The sequence below is a fragment of the Nyctereutes procyonoides genome, unplaced genomic scaffold (assembly GCF_905146905.1).
Source record: "Nyctereutes procyonoides isolate TBG_1078 unplaced genomic scaffold, NYPRO_anot_genome, whole genome shotgun sequence".
Lineage (NCBI taxonomy): Eukaryota > Metazoa > Chordata > Mammalia > Carnivora > Canidae > Nyctereutes > Nyctereutes procyonoides.
Genome location: NW_026575043.1, coordinates 63,306,083 through 63,319,402, shown reverse-complemented (window position 1 = coordinate 63,319,402; position 13,320 = coordinate 63,306,083). Strand labels below are relative to the sequence as shown.

Here is a 13,320-nt window from a genome sequence, read left to right as displayed (position 1 = left end):
AAGGGAAGCTCAGAGCCCACTGATGATCCCAGACCATCACATCAATATGCAACAAAGGATGTCGATTATCACAAACTAATGTACAGAAAGGTATAGGAGTGCTCAACGCTTCCCATTTACTTCACAGGTTTGGGAAAAATAGGCCCACAGATAGGAAGACAGAGAGTCACTTCCACCAGAGGCAGAAGCCACACGGCAGCCTAGGTGTATGGTCACCAGCACCCACATCCATAGACTGGACTGACAGTGGCACCCTCTCACTGCCAGGGCAAGCCCGGCATGTCCACAATCCCAACCTCCTGATAGCATGGTCTGCTCCTGGTGAAGAAACTTAGGGGAGCCTGCCGACAAGCATGGGCCTCCTTCTGTGGGAGCAGGAGCACCCTCCGTGAACCCTGCTCTTCATGAAGCACCCAGAGGAAGTCAGCACCTAAAGAAAGAGCTGCCCAATCGCCCGCCCTGTCCCAGCACTACAGCCTGCTCACACCGCACACTAGCCCAAGGCGGAGTGGAGGGAGGGCACTGCTGGGGAAGGACACTGAGGCCCCTCTTCTCCCCTGGAACAATCGGCCCACTGCAGCATCACTGATGCCATCTGTCAGGGACTAAGACACCGTATCAGGGAGTAAGAATGCACGCTTACACTCTGTTCTAAAACTTTCTAAAACTAACTAAAACAGCAAGTGTGAATGGCAAAACTGTTTCCTGAAGGCTCGCGACATGCAGAAGTGATCCTGACTTTATGAATGTGAGGACATGATGCGCACGATGGCACAGTGCCTGCTCTCATCTCATGAGGGGATGGTGCCAAGGCCTCCGCAGGCTAGTGGAGCCTCAGCCAAGACCAGCACGTGCAGCCTCAGGGCGGCTCCTCCCAGGAGGAGGCAAGCAGCCTATGAGGCTGTAACCAACTGAGCCACTTGGGTGGGACATGCATCCTGTGTGAGCCTCACCTGAAACACCATGAGCCTCACCAATAAACCAGGGAGCAGGACAGGCACCAGGCCAATTCTGGGCAGAAACACAGGGAAGCCTGGGGCAAGCGCAAACCCAGAGCACAGCGCAGGCTCCAGACTCCATCACCACAGAGGCCCAGTGCCTCCCAGCTGGGCAGCACCCACAGGCACCAAGCCCGCTTACCCGGGCTGCAGGATTACGTCCTCATACAAGGCCTTCTGCCGACTCGACAGGCGGCACTTTAGCACATGCTCGTACTTCTTCGTCAGCTGCTTCTCCACATCTCTCTTAGTTCTCCTCAAGATAAAGGGCTGTGTCACCTGAAAAAAAAAAGATGAGTGTGCAAGGTCCACTTTCCAACACACCACACCCACCGCACACATGGCACCCCAGCAGCAGCCCGCAGTACCCGGTGCAGCCGGATGACCACTTTGTGGTAGTAGTCCTGGTTCTCGTCGTTCGGGGCCTTCAGGGGCAGGTGTAGGTAAGGCCGGGAGATGCCGGGGATGAGGAAGTGCACCATGGTCCACAGCTCCAGGAAGGTGTTGTGCAGGGGAGCATCAATCAGGAGCAGGCGCTGCTGGCTGTGAGAGAGAAGCGACAGCAGACATGGCGCACCCGGAAAGCTGGCAGTGGGCGCACTTCCTCTGCAGATGCTTAAGGACAGGGATAATGGGCTTAAAGAACTGACGCAAGCACACACACGCCTCCTGGAAGGGGACCAAGATGCCTGAACATAGGGGGGACCTGTGGCCTCCATGCACAGAGCAAAGGGAAGTGAGCTGTGTTGCTGAGAGGCAGTTTGGTCACACACACTCCTCCGCCAGCCACATCCAAAACCCCAAGAGGGGGTGCGGGTCAGACCTCCTCAGGGTGAACACGGCCTCCCAGTGCCTCTCAGTCATGCCTCGGACGCGCTGCATCTCATCAATGACCAGGCACCGCCAGCGCACACGCATGAAGGATGCGTAGCCCCTGAAGAACTGCTTGTAGGGTGCAATGCACACGTTGAAGCTGTTGGGCTCCGTCCACTCCTGCAGCACACATGATAGACTTCACCTACAGCAGCCTCACCTCCCAGTGTATAGCCTGCCCCCCGCCAGGGACCCTACACACCCTTAGCCCCTGCCAGCTTGCTCCCTGTGGGCTCCCTGCCTCCAGTATCATTAGGATTTTGTCTAATAGGAGTCTACAGTGCTCCAGAAGACAAACCAAGAAGCTGCTCTGAGCATTAACTACTGCTTCTGGGAAACATATCACCACAGTGTCATGAGGGAGCCAACTTTGATGGGATGGAACCCGAGCAGCGAAACCGTACTGAGAAGGTGACAGAAGGAGCAGCACGTGTGCTTCAAGTGACTGCTCTGTAAGCTTTCAAAAAACAAATAAATAACCAGAAATAGGGAAATGGAAAATACATCTCCAGGTACTTTTCCAGTAAATACTGAACAGAATAGTCTGACAATACGGCAAAGTTTTATCTACAATGAAAACTTGTGGCTTCTAGTATGCTTTTACTCAGAACCTGCTGCTGGATGAGACTGGGTGGAAAGAAGAAAGCCTGTCCAGCTTTGTTCCCATGGCCTCCCTGTCTGTCACCTAGGCCTGTTCCCATGGGAGTCAGCGTAGGAGTTCACCACTCAGAACTCAGGGCACACCATACGTTCCTGTGGATGCATGTGTACCTGCCGGGCCCGTGGGTGGGGGGATGGGTGCTCTGGAAGGAAGGTGGCCACGGCCCAAGCATTTCTAGGTTTGGAGCCCCTTGAAAGCACACCCTGCTCAAGGGGCTCCAAACCTAGAAAGCACCTGAAGATCTGGCATCTCACAAATAAGGGATTTACAACAACTACACAAACACAACTCAATGTTCTGAAATCTGTCTCCTATACAGATGAAGACCATTTCTGTCGGGTTTTTATTTCACATTTAAAATAAAATACCTGTCTCTTTGCTTTCAGTTCTCTGTGGCTGCCAACATATAAGAGGGTTTTGAGCCCAGGGCACCAACGCTTCAGTTCAAGCTCCCACTTGAGGATGTTACAGCCTCTCACAACCACAAGATGAGGACCCCAGTTGCCTACAAAGGAGAGAAGAGACAGAACTTTCCTCTTTAACAAAAACCATCCAGTCAAGTCCAGACATCTGGTACTGTGCTGACCAGAGAAGCATGGCAGGTACACGTGGGAAGTCCCGGGTGTGATGCAGAGGCATCCTCCTGACCATGTGACCTATGCCGGAGGGGCTGGAGGCCTGACACACAAGAGGCACTCAACAGAGAGCTGCTGAAAGGGGACTGAAAAAAGTGAACATTTATTACAAACACAGTGAACCCCACTGTGAGCCTGGGGAAGAGTCCTCATCTACAAGGAACAGTGCCCAGAAAGTGAAGAAAGCAGGCTGACAGGGCCGTAGGACCTGCCGAGGGAGGCAAGTTGGCTCCGGCTTGAGCACAGCACACGTTCCCAGGCTCCAGTCAGAATACACCCACGCCACCCCAAAATACAGTTTCAACCTCAGTCCTCCAAAAACAGATGTTTTAATTTTTTTTAACAAATGTTTTCAATTATTAGAATACACACATAACAAATTTCCACTTCTGTGCTATAAATGAAACATAATAGCACACTGAGATAGCAACAGCAGACTTGGAACGACTATGAGAACACATGGTCACAGACAGATAGTACAGGTCCTGTGCAAGGCACTGCTTCCAGAAGAACCACCCAAGAGCAAAGTGAACAAGGATATAAAGAAATACAAGAGGACAAAAACTCATTAGAAAGCCCACCCCACGGGATCCCTGGATGGCTCAGCCCTTTAGCGCCGCCTTCAGCCCAGGGCATGGTCCTGGAGGCCCGGGATCGAGTCCCACATCGGGCTCCCTGCATGGAGCCTGCTTCTCCCTCTGCTTGTGTCTCTGCCTCTTTCTCTGTGTCTCTCATGAATAAATAAATAAAATCTTTAAAAAAAAAAAAAAAGAAGGCCCGTCCCATGAGAAGAGATGCAAATTAACCCCAAATGCCCTTTCCCTCACTAATAAAACCATGATTTTTTTTTAAAACTAGCATTTAGGGGGATCCCTGGGTGGCGCAGTGGTTTGGCGCCTGCCTTTGGCCCAGGGCACGATCCTGGAGACCCGGGATCGAATCCCACGTTGGGCTCCCGGTGCATGGAGCCTGCTTCTCCCTCTGCTTGTGTCTCTGCCTCTCTCTCTCTCTCTCTCTGTGACTATCATAAATAAATAAAAATTAAAAAAAAAAGAAGAAAAAAAAACTAGCATTTAGGGGCATCTGGGTGGCTCAGCCAGTGAAGTGTCCACCTTCAGTTCAAGAGATGATCCCAGGGTCCTGGGATCAAGCCCCACGTCAGGCTCGATCCCAGGGTCCTGGGATCAAGCCCCACGTCAGGCTCCCTGTTCAGAGTTTTTGTCCTCTTGTATTTCTTTATATCCTTGTTCACTTTGCTCTTGGGTGGTTCTTCTGGAAGCAGTGCCTTGCACAGGACCTGTGCAGTTCTCCCTCTGCCCCTCTCCCCCTTGTGCGTGTGCACACATTCTAATAAATAAGATTTTTCTTAAAATGAACTAAATAAAAACCAGCATTTAGAACATCATCCCACTTTTCGGTTTCTGCAAGGCCCCTCATTCCAGACTTACTGCTGGGGCCCAATGTGGTCCTCCTGAGGGAGTGGCTCCGTTCTGCTCATAGCTACACCCTCATGCCTACTAGACCAGTGTCTAGAGCACCATAGGTGCCAAGGTTTGAGAAAGTCATTCATTCATTTGTTCAACTGATGAATGAAAAGCTCCTATTTTTGGAAGTGTGGGCCATTTCCCATTTCTTACTATTATAAATACAATAATGAATAATTTTTCTACCTCAACAATAGTAAAGCAAAGTAGTATTCTTAAAATATCTAAAAAAAAACAAAAAACAAAAAAACTCTACCAAAACCATTTTTAAAGTACAACAATGAAGCTTTTATATCCCTGGGTCAAAAAAAAATACAAATTAATACAAGAAAATAAGGAGTCTTGGTGTCGATCCATTTGTATTTAAAAACTGAGGGGTGGGCAGCGCTGGTGGCGCAGCGGTTTAGCACCGCCTGCAGCCCAGGGTGTGATCCTGGAGACCTGGGATTGAGTCACACATCAGGCTCCCTGCAGGGAGCCTGCTTCTCCCTCTGCCTGTGTCTCTGCCTCTTTCTCTCTCTTTCTCTGTGTCGCTCATGAATAAATAAAATCTTAAAAAAAAAAAAAAAAAACCTGAGGGGCGCGTGGGTAGCTCAATCAGTGAAGTGTCTGCCTTCGGCTCAGGTCATGATCTCAGGGTCCTGGGATCAAGCTCCATGTCTGTCAAGTTCCCTGCTAAGCAGAAGTCTGCTTCTCCCTCTCCCTCCTGCCCCCTCCTCCACTCATGATCTCTCTCTCTCTCAAATAAAATCTTTAAAAAAAATATTTTAAAAAACTAAGATTGATGAAGCTTTTCACACAGAGAGCAAAGAAAGGTATTTACTAATGATGGTGAGGGAAGGGCACAGGAAGCTAGGGAGGAGGGAGGAAGAAGCTGCCCAAGTAACCACCACCCTCTACACAACCCCATCTCACAGGTCTGCTGAACATCAGCAGTTTCCATGTGACCTATGGCTGGATGCCACCTTCCTAATTTAAAGAGTCCCTTCCTGGCTTCTGAAACTCCAGGAAGAGAAAGAGAACGTTTGTTCTTCTCTCAGTTATCCAGAGCCCAGTCAGTCTGCATCTGGAATATTCCCTTTACAAAAGAAACGCTATACCTAATCCATGAACAACATGAGTGTGAATCACACAGGTACATGTAAGCACACACAGATGTTTTTCAACATGCACGGTATTGTATTTTCTCTTCCTTGCGATATTCTTTTTTTTTTTTTAAGATTTATTTATTTATTCATGATAGACACAGAGAAAGAGAGGCAGAAAAATAGGCAGAGGGAGAAGCAGGCTCCATGCAGGAAGCCCGATGTGGGACTCGATTCTGGGACTCTGGGACCACACCCTGAGCCAAAGGCAGACACTCAACTCCTGAACCACCCAAGCACCCCTCCTTGTGATATTCTTAGTGATGTTTTCTTTTCCCTAGCTAACTTTAAGAACACACTAAATAATACATAGAACACACAAAACATGTTAGTCACCTGTTCATGGGATCAGCACAGCTTCTGGTCAACAGTTCACTATCGATAGTTAGGTTTTGAGGAAGTCAAGAGTCATGTGTGGATTTTTGTCTGTGTGGGAGGTCAGTGCCCATGACCACCACGTTGTTCAAGGGTCATCTGTAGGTAAGACGCTGTCCTGTGTTAGAGACACACAGCGCATGGCCTTCTACAACCCTCAAAGGCACAGAGCAGGAGACAAGGTAGGCAACTGAGCCGTAGGACGAGGGCAGGGCAGTGAGTGGGCGCTGATCCTGGAGCACGCCAACACGGAGGCTGTGGGGCCTGGACCATTGGCGAGTAAGTTCAGGCAGTGTGAGGGGAGGAAGCAGTCAGAGTGGAAGCCTGCTGCAGGGGAGCCCAGACAGTGCTCCCTACAGAACCCAAGCAGCAGAGAAGTGTTGCTAGATAGTGGAGCCTGGCTGGAAGGAAAGAGGGTGCCAGCCACGGCAGCATAGTTAAGGCCAACGCATGGTGAGACCTGCGTTGACACAGGGCTGTCCCCTTGGCTGGCAGGGGACACTGCTCATACAGCCTGGTCACAGCCTGGAGGGCCTGCCTCACAGTGTACTAGACTTGGAACAGTGAGGTGCTTGACCTAGTGTTAACAGTGAACAAGAAGAGTTTCTGAGCCCTGTTCTCTTGAGTCTTACACCAGAGCACGAGGCAGAGGAACAGGAAGGAAGGCCACTTCCCACGCTCATGCCAGATGTACCACCTCAGATCAGTCTTAGCAACTACATACTCCTGAAAAAAAAACAAACTCTTACCTTCATTGCAAGCGAGGTGGGCAAAAAAAGCAATGATCTGTACTGTTTTACCAAGCCCAGCTTCATCTGCCAATATGCCATTGAGGTTCTTCCGGTAGAGTTTGGCCAGCCAGTCGAGACCAATCTTCTGGTAATCTCTGAGCGCGCCGTACAACAGAGATGGGGCAGTCAACTTCACCTGCAGCAACACACATGCCTAATAAGCACTTTTCAGAACAATCACAAAAAGTTTTTCTGCAGTGGGAAGTCAAATCTGTCAGATGGCGAGCCTAATAGAGCACCGAGGAAAAGATAAAGAGACGACAGGACAAACAAGACCAGTATTGGCTCCTCCTGACAACTTCTGCCGCTGGAACAGAGCTGTGGGGAAGTATTAAGCCTTTTCATGGCCTCACAAAGACACTGCCCCCCCCCCCCCCAGGGTAGCTCAGTGCCTCACCGTGGGGCTGACCCGGGCGCTGCCCTTGGGCAGCAAAGCTTCGGCCACAGCGGTCACCTCTGCAATGTCCTTTGTGTGAGGGTTCCCAATACTCATTCTCTCTGCAGCTTTAAACTGGTCCATGATGAACAGTGAGTCTATGAGAACCACATCTTTCCGGCTCTCTTGGTCACCTGGGCAGTCTTCCACATCTGTGAACAAGAGAAAAACGATTTGTGGTGGCTGCAAAATTTTATGAGTCTACTTATCATTTATCAAAACAAATAAAAGGAAAAGCTGACAGAATCCAAATACTTCAAATGCAGAAATTTTTTTTTTAAGATTTTTTTATTCATGGGGGGGGGCAGGCACAGACACAGGCAGAGGGAGAAGCAGCCTCCATGCAGGGAGGCTGATGTGGGACTCGATCCCGGGTCTCCAGGACCACACCCTGGGCAGAAGGCAGGCGCTAAACTGCTGAGCCACCCAGGGATCCCAAGAAATTTATTTTTATTTTTTAAAGATTTATTTATTTATTTATTCATAGAGACAGAGAGAGAGAGGCAGAGACACAGGCAGAGGGAGAAGCAGGCATCAAACAGAGAGCCTGATGTGGGACTCCATCCAGGGTCTCCAGGATCATGCCCTGGGCTGCAGGCGGCACGAAACTGCTGCGCCACTGGGGCTGCCCAAGAAATTTGTTTTTAATCCACTTTATATACCTAACATAAGCAGACCAATGGGTATAAGCTCCTACAAAACTACCAAACGTAGGAGTGCTCTGGAAAGCCCTCAAGTAAAGATGGAGAATCTGTTAACAGTGACCAGAAGCCGGTCTTACCAATAGATGTATAGGAATCTAGGGGCTTAGTGACCTCACGTCTGCCACCAGGAAAGAGGACAGTCACAAGGAGGCCCCCCCATCCCATCCTCTAGCCCTGCCTGCCCTTAGCCTCTCTGCTCAGGATCTGTGTCTAATGATCAGAACAAATGGAATGGAAAACAAGGAAAAGTAGACTTTTGGGGTGTGGTCTTTGTATTTGTTTAGACCATCCAACAAATGTAAAATAAACTCCTCAAAACTAGCACATTAAACAAACACAGCCTACCCTAAATATACATGATAAAAATCTAAAACTATAAAACAATGACTTTTACAAACCTGGAAAAAAATGTCTGTATTGTTTATACTTGAGTCAAATACTCTGATAATTGTGCCAGGTTAATAAATAAAAATAAAAAGCATAGAATTTAACAAAACACTATCAATATAAAAATTACACGTTAAACATACATGTAGCATGCATGTAGCATGTTAAACATGTAGCATCTTTGTATTTTAATTTTATTTGTTTTTTTAAGTAGGTTCCACACTGAGCATGGAGCCCAACATGTGCCTTGATCTCACAACCCTGAGATCAAGACCTGAGCTGAGATCAAAGTCAGACACTCAACTGACTGGACCCCTCAGGCGCCCCCACATACTTGTTCCCATCTTTTTTTCCCATCAGACTAAAAGAAAATGAAGGTGACTTCGATTCTACTGTAAACACCCTCCCTCTGCATATTTTGGCTTTTGCTTTAAGGTTGAGTTTTTTTTTTGTTTATTTGTTTTTAATCTTTATGAGAGAGAGAGAGAAAGAGAGAGAGAGAGAGAGAGAGAGAGAGAGAGAGAGAGAGGTGGTGAGAAAAGGGGGAGCAGCAGAGGGAGAAGGAGACTCCCCACTGAGCAGGGAGCCTGATGTGGGACTCCATCCGAGGACCATGAGATCATGACCTGGGCCGAAGGGAGATGCCTCACTGCCTTAGCACCCGAGGCACCCTAACAGCTGAGCTCTTTAAAGATTTCAACACAGACCTTCTTCTTCACTGGCCTCTTCACTGTCAGGTTTAGGTTGTGGCCACTGGAAACTGGGCAGAAAAGCTCCTTCGTATAACTTCATCAAATCGATTAAGGGCAATTCAGCTGGAAAGGGTCACAGGAAGAAAGGGGTTAGTTTGTACCAGGAGTGGCAGTCAGCTGGGAAGAAAAAACAGCTGCCGCTCTCCTGCAGTTAATTTTTTCCAAAAAGTAATTATTGCCCATTATGATACCAGGTCTAAGGCACTTTCTTTATAAATATGAGAATCTTTGGAACGACATAAACTCAATTTTTGTTCATAAAAGAATTTTTAAATGTCTAAAATGATCTCATAAACGAACACTAAAACCCATAATCTAATAAACACTGATGATAGGAAATAATTTGGTGATATGACAAATAGGAAACATCAAGTAACAGTCAAACAAATATAAAACAGAAAAGTGCTGTAAGAAGCACATAAAAAAGCTAGGATCCCTCCTGCAGAAAGAGCTTGCCCTACTGGGCCCCCAGCCAGGCTGCTCCAGTGACTCCCTCACCTGCAGAAGGTGGCAGAGGCGCCAGCTCAGACTCTGACCTGTTGGAGGCCCCCACTGTCCTTGGAAGCCGTGGCAGCAAGAATGCAAACAGAGCACCAAGGAGGCCATGAGGAGCACCAGAGCACCAGAGTGAGCAGCCGCGACAGGCCGCCACACACTGCCACTGCAGGAGCAGGTACTCCCTTCCAGACCATGCACAGGCCAGCGCCCGGTGCCAGTACGTCTAACTTCAGCTGCCCCCATGAGGACGGCAGTGAGAGGACCAGGACTAGGCAGGAAGAGTGGGCCCTCTCTTGAAGTGAAGAGGCTGTGCCTACTTGGTGCACGTGAACTCCGCCAGGCAGCTGCATTCCCGACCTCGGCAAACATACTACTTACTACAACTACAACTGAGAAACAGACAAAGCACCTAAAAACCAATCTTACAAAAAATACGCAATCATTAAGTGTCCGTGGAAGCCCCTGCAGATGACCTCTGTGAATGATCACAGACTGGAAAAGCTCAGCTTCATCGAGACACAGGATGTTGACAATCATCCTCTGACTCCACTGCATCCAGGCCCCAAGTCCCCACAGACATGCCTGAAAGTGGATGAATAGATCCCGAAGCAGCTAAGGCCGTCCTGAGAAGAAGAAGGTGAAAGGTTGCCCCCAGCCAGCTCTCAGGAATGAGCACAGAGCCCAAGGACAAGCAGGCGGCCCCAAGCACAACAGAGGTCCACCAAGAGCCTGCGCTCTGGAAATTCGCCTGCGGTTTGAGCTGGCCGGGCCCGCCAGGGCCAAAGACCAGCCTTTCAAATGGTGCCAAGATGACTGGAATCCATTCAGGGAGAAAAAAAAAAAAAAGAAACTGCATTCTCATTTCACACTACAGACAAAAACTATTCTTGATTGAACAGAGACCTTGATACGTGAGTAAAATAAAAAATTTGTGGACAAACAGGAAGACATCCTCATGAACCTGAAATAAAAAATGGGTGTTTTAAAACAAGACAGATAAATCCAACATACACTAAAATGAAGAATGCCCATTCATCAGAAGGTCCCAGAAGGACAGAAAGACCCAACACAAGCAGGGGAAGGACACCGTGACACACATAACCAACAAAGCAGCCACCTGTGGGATACAGAAAACGCGCCAGCAAGCCAATGTGGAAAAGCAGGCTCAAAACCACAATGGAAAAGGAAGCCCTGAAGAGATGCCACACCTTGTCAGTTCTTAGAGAAGTGCCACCACAGACACAGTGAGACACCGTCTCTCCCCAACCAGGTCGGCAGCACTGCCCTGATGCATGGGGCTTGGAATGAGCCCTGCAGCCCCAGCCTGGGCAGCCTCGCTCAGTGCCATGCCCCCTTCCCCAACTCTTCCACTCTGGGACACGTGTGTGCCCTAGGCCACTGGCCACTGGGGCACTCCTGGAGTGCACTGAGGGCGAGATAGGGGAAAACCTGAACATGCAACAGTGGCACAGGAGGGAGCCTGTGGCATGCTCACGTCCCAAACTTGGTTCAGTAGTGAGGGCTAATAGAACTGCAGCAACATACAACCACTAGACAAAGCTCAGGGACATGAGAGCCAAGGGAGAAGGGCTAAGGCCAGGGCACAGTGCTGTTTAGACGCAGTTCCCCCGAGTGAGCCCAATGGGGCGCCGGGCCATGCCACCTGGCAGGGCACTCAAAGCGGACACCATGAGCCACTAGGGCAGTTCAGCAGCTAGCACGTGGTACTCAGGCACTCTGTCCCATGCTGCATGGCATGGCCCTGACACTGGCTCTTGATGTATCTGTTCGGTTTTTAAGATGTCACACGTTTTTCACACGTTCTTTTGTGCATATTTAATGTTTCCTAAAATCACCTCCAGCAAGACGCTCATAGCCTACCTTCTTTGGCTAAATTGGACAGCTCTGCCTGGTGGTCCACAGCCCCCTCGTTTGCTTCTTCCTCTTCTATGGTCTCCTCCTCGTCCTCCACTGAAACGGTCAGCACCAGTATCAGAGACACAGACCTTACTACATCTTCTCAACTGCTCACGAAACACTATCAGGCACCAACACTGTCTCGCACAGCTACGAGAGACCTAAACTAGGCATTTTCATTTCTCAGGTTAAATTTGGAAGTCCAGGCTAAGTGAGCAGGGTGTGAGACACGGCCTGGTACCTTATTACACGACAGACCTCCCCTAGCAGAACTCAGAGTGATGTCAAACTTCTCATCCACCTGCTGACCCCACAACAGAAAAGCCCACAAGAATGCTGTCTGGGATCACGACTTTGTTATCGCCCAAGTCAGGGAACCCAGCTACTGCTCAGCATGACATCCCCTCAGCTGGGCTCCTGTCCTGTGCAACCACCACCTTAAAACCAGGTTGGCCCCGCACCCTGTACCTCACTTCCAGCAGAGACCTGGCTCTGGACAAGGACCAACTGGCACCCTGAGCTGGCCCAGCTACAGCCTACCTTCCATCTGAGCACGAGCCCTTACTGCCTAGGGCCGTGCCACTAGACTACACCTTCTCTCCCACCAGCCTCTGCCCTTCCCTGCTGGCTCCTCTATGCAAACAAAATGTCTACGGGTAGTTCTGCACTCTCCCTGCTCCAGAGACTGGCTCAATTCTACAGACTCCCTCCCAACCCCTAAGGCACCTGGTCCCCAACGATACAAGTCACTGGGCTACCAGGCACCCTGACAGCACTGAGGAAGCACTTGGTCAGCAGTTTCAGAGAGCCCATCCTACAGATGACAAGAGAGTACCAGGGAACAGACCTTCGTCATCAGTCAGAGATGTGCTAGCTTTCCTCTTCCTTCCAGACAATCCTGACTCCTGAAACACAGAATAAATTTTGCAAACACAGAATGGGAAACCAAAGCAGAAACGTCTACTTCACATGCTCCTGGGAAGGCAGTGGTGAGCGCAGGACAAATAGGTCAGCCTCTGCTGCTGCCAGATACAGGAAAGGCGCTGGGCAGCAGACAGGAGTAAATCCACAGTCACTGTCTTACCATATCCCCAGATCGACACCCCGTGGGAGCCTACAGTAAGGAGGACCAGTCTTCTTCCCCAAAATAAATGGACTCTATGATGAGAGGGAATACTACGGAGAACATATATGTTTCTCCAGACAGAAAAAGGGACTCTGTTCTATCAGGCACCGTGCCTTCTCCACACCACTTCCACGCCCTTACCCGGTACAGCAGCAGCCCTCAACTTACCAGGAAAGCTTCTGGCAATGCATCAAGCCCCTTGGGCCTCGACTCTTTTCCTAGAGACAGGGAACATGATTTGCTTTCACTGAAGCTGCCTGTGTAGACTGCATGTCGCTGGCACCTCCACACAGGAGGAAGACAGCAAGAGTGAGCTCTGTCTCCTTCCTTCTGGGGACCAGGGTGGCCATGCAGCACCAGCCCACACCTCTGTATCTACAAAGTATGCTGGCAACTCTCTAGACATCTCTGATTTGGAGGGGAACCGGGGAGCTAAATGACAATGCATGTTTTCTATCTCTATAATCTTACGTTTGTAGGACTCTGAGCAGAGTCCACCGCCTTGCCTTGATTTCCTCATCAACAGAATGAGAGCCAT

General features: G+C 49.5%; 1 protein-coding gene across 15 annotated transcripts in view; it reads right to left on the bottom strand.

The window, feature by feature from the left end:
• The window catches only part of EP400 (E1A binding protein p400), a 103,262-nt gene that overhangs the window by 54,537 nt on the left and 35,405 nt on the right, over nt 1-13,320 (bottom strand). For all 15 annotated transcript variants that reach the window (XM_055323104.1, XM_055323114.1, XM_055323110.1 and 12 more), the window contains 10 exons: nt 12,951-13,000; nt 12,504-12,561; nt 11,621-11,710; nt 9,197-9,304; nt 7,360-7,550; nt 6,921-7,098; nt 2,901-3,037; nt 1,822-1,991; nt 1,367-1,541; nt 1,141-1,277 (listed from right to left, as the gene is read on the bottom strand). In XM_055323104.1, the coding sequence (XP_055179079.1) occupies nt 1,141-1,277; nt 1,367-1,541; nt 1,822-1,991; nt 2,901-3,037; nt 6,921-7,098; nt 7,360-7,550; nt 9,197-9,304; nt 11,621-11,710; nt 12,504-12,561; nt 12,951-13,000 (1,294 nt within the window). The remainder of the gene's footprint in view (nt 1-1,140; nt 1,278-1,366; nt 1,542-1,821; nt 1,992-2,900; nt 3,038-6,920; nt 7,099-7,359; nt 7,551-9,196; nt 9,305-11,620; nt 11,711-12,503; nt 12,562-12,950; nt 13,001-13,320) is intronic.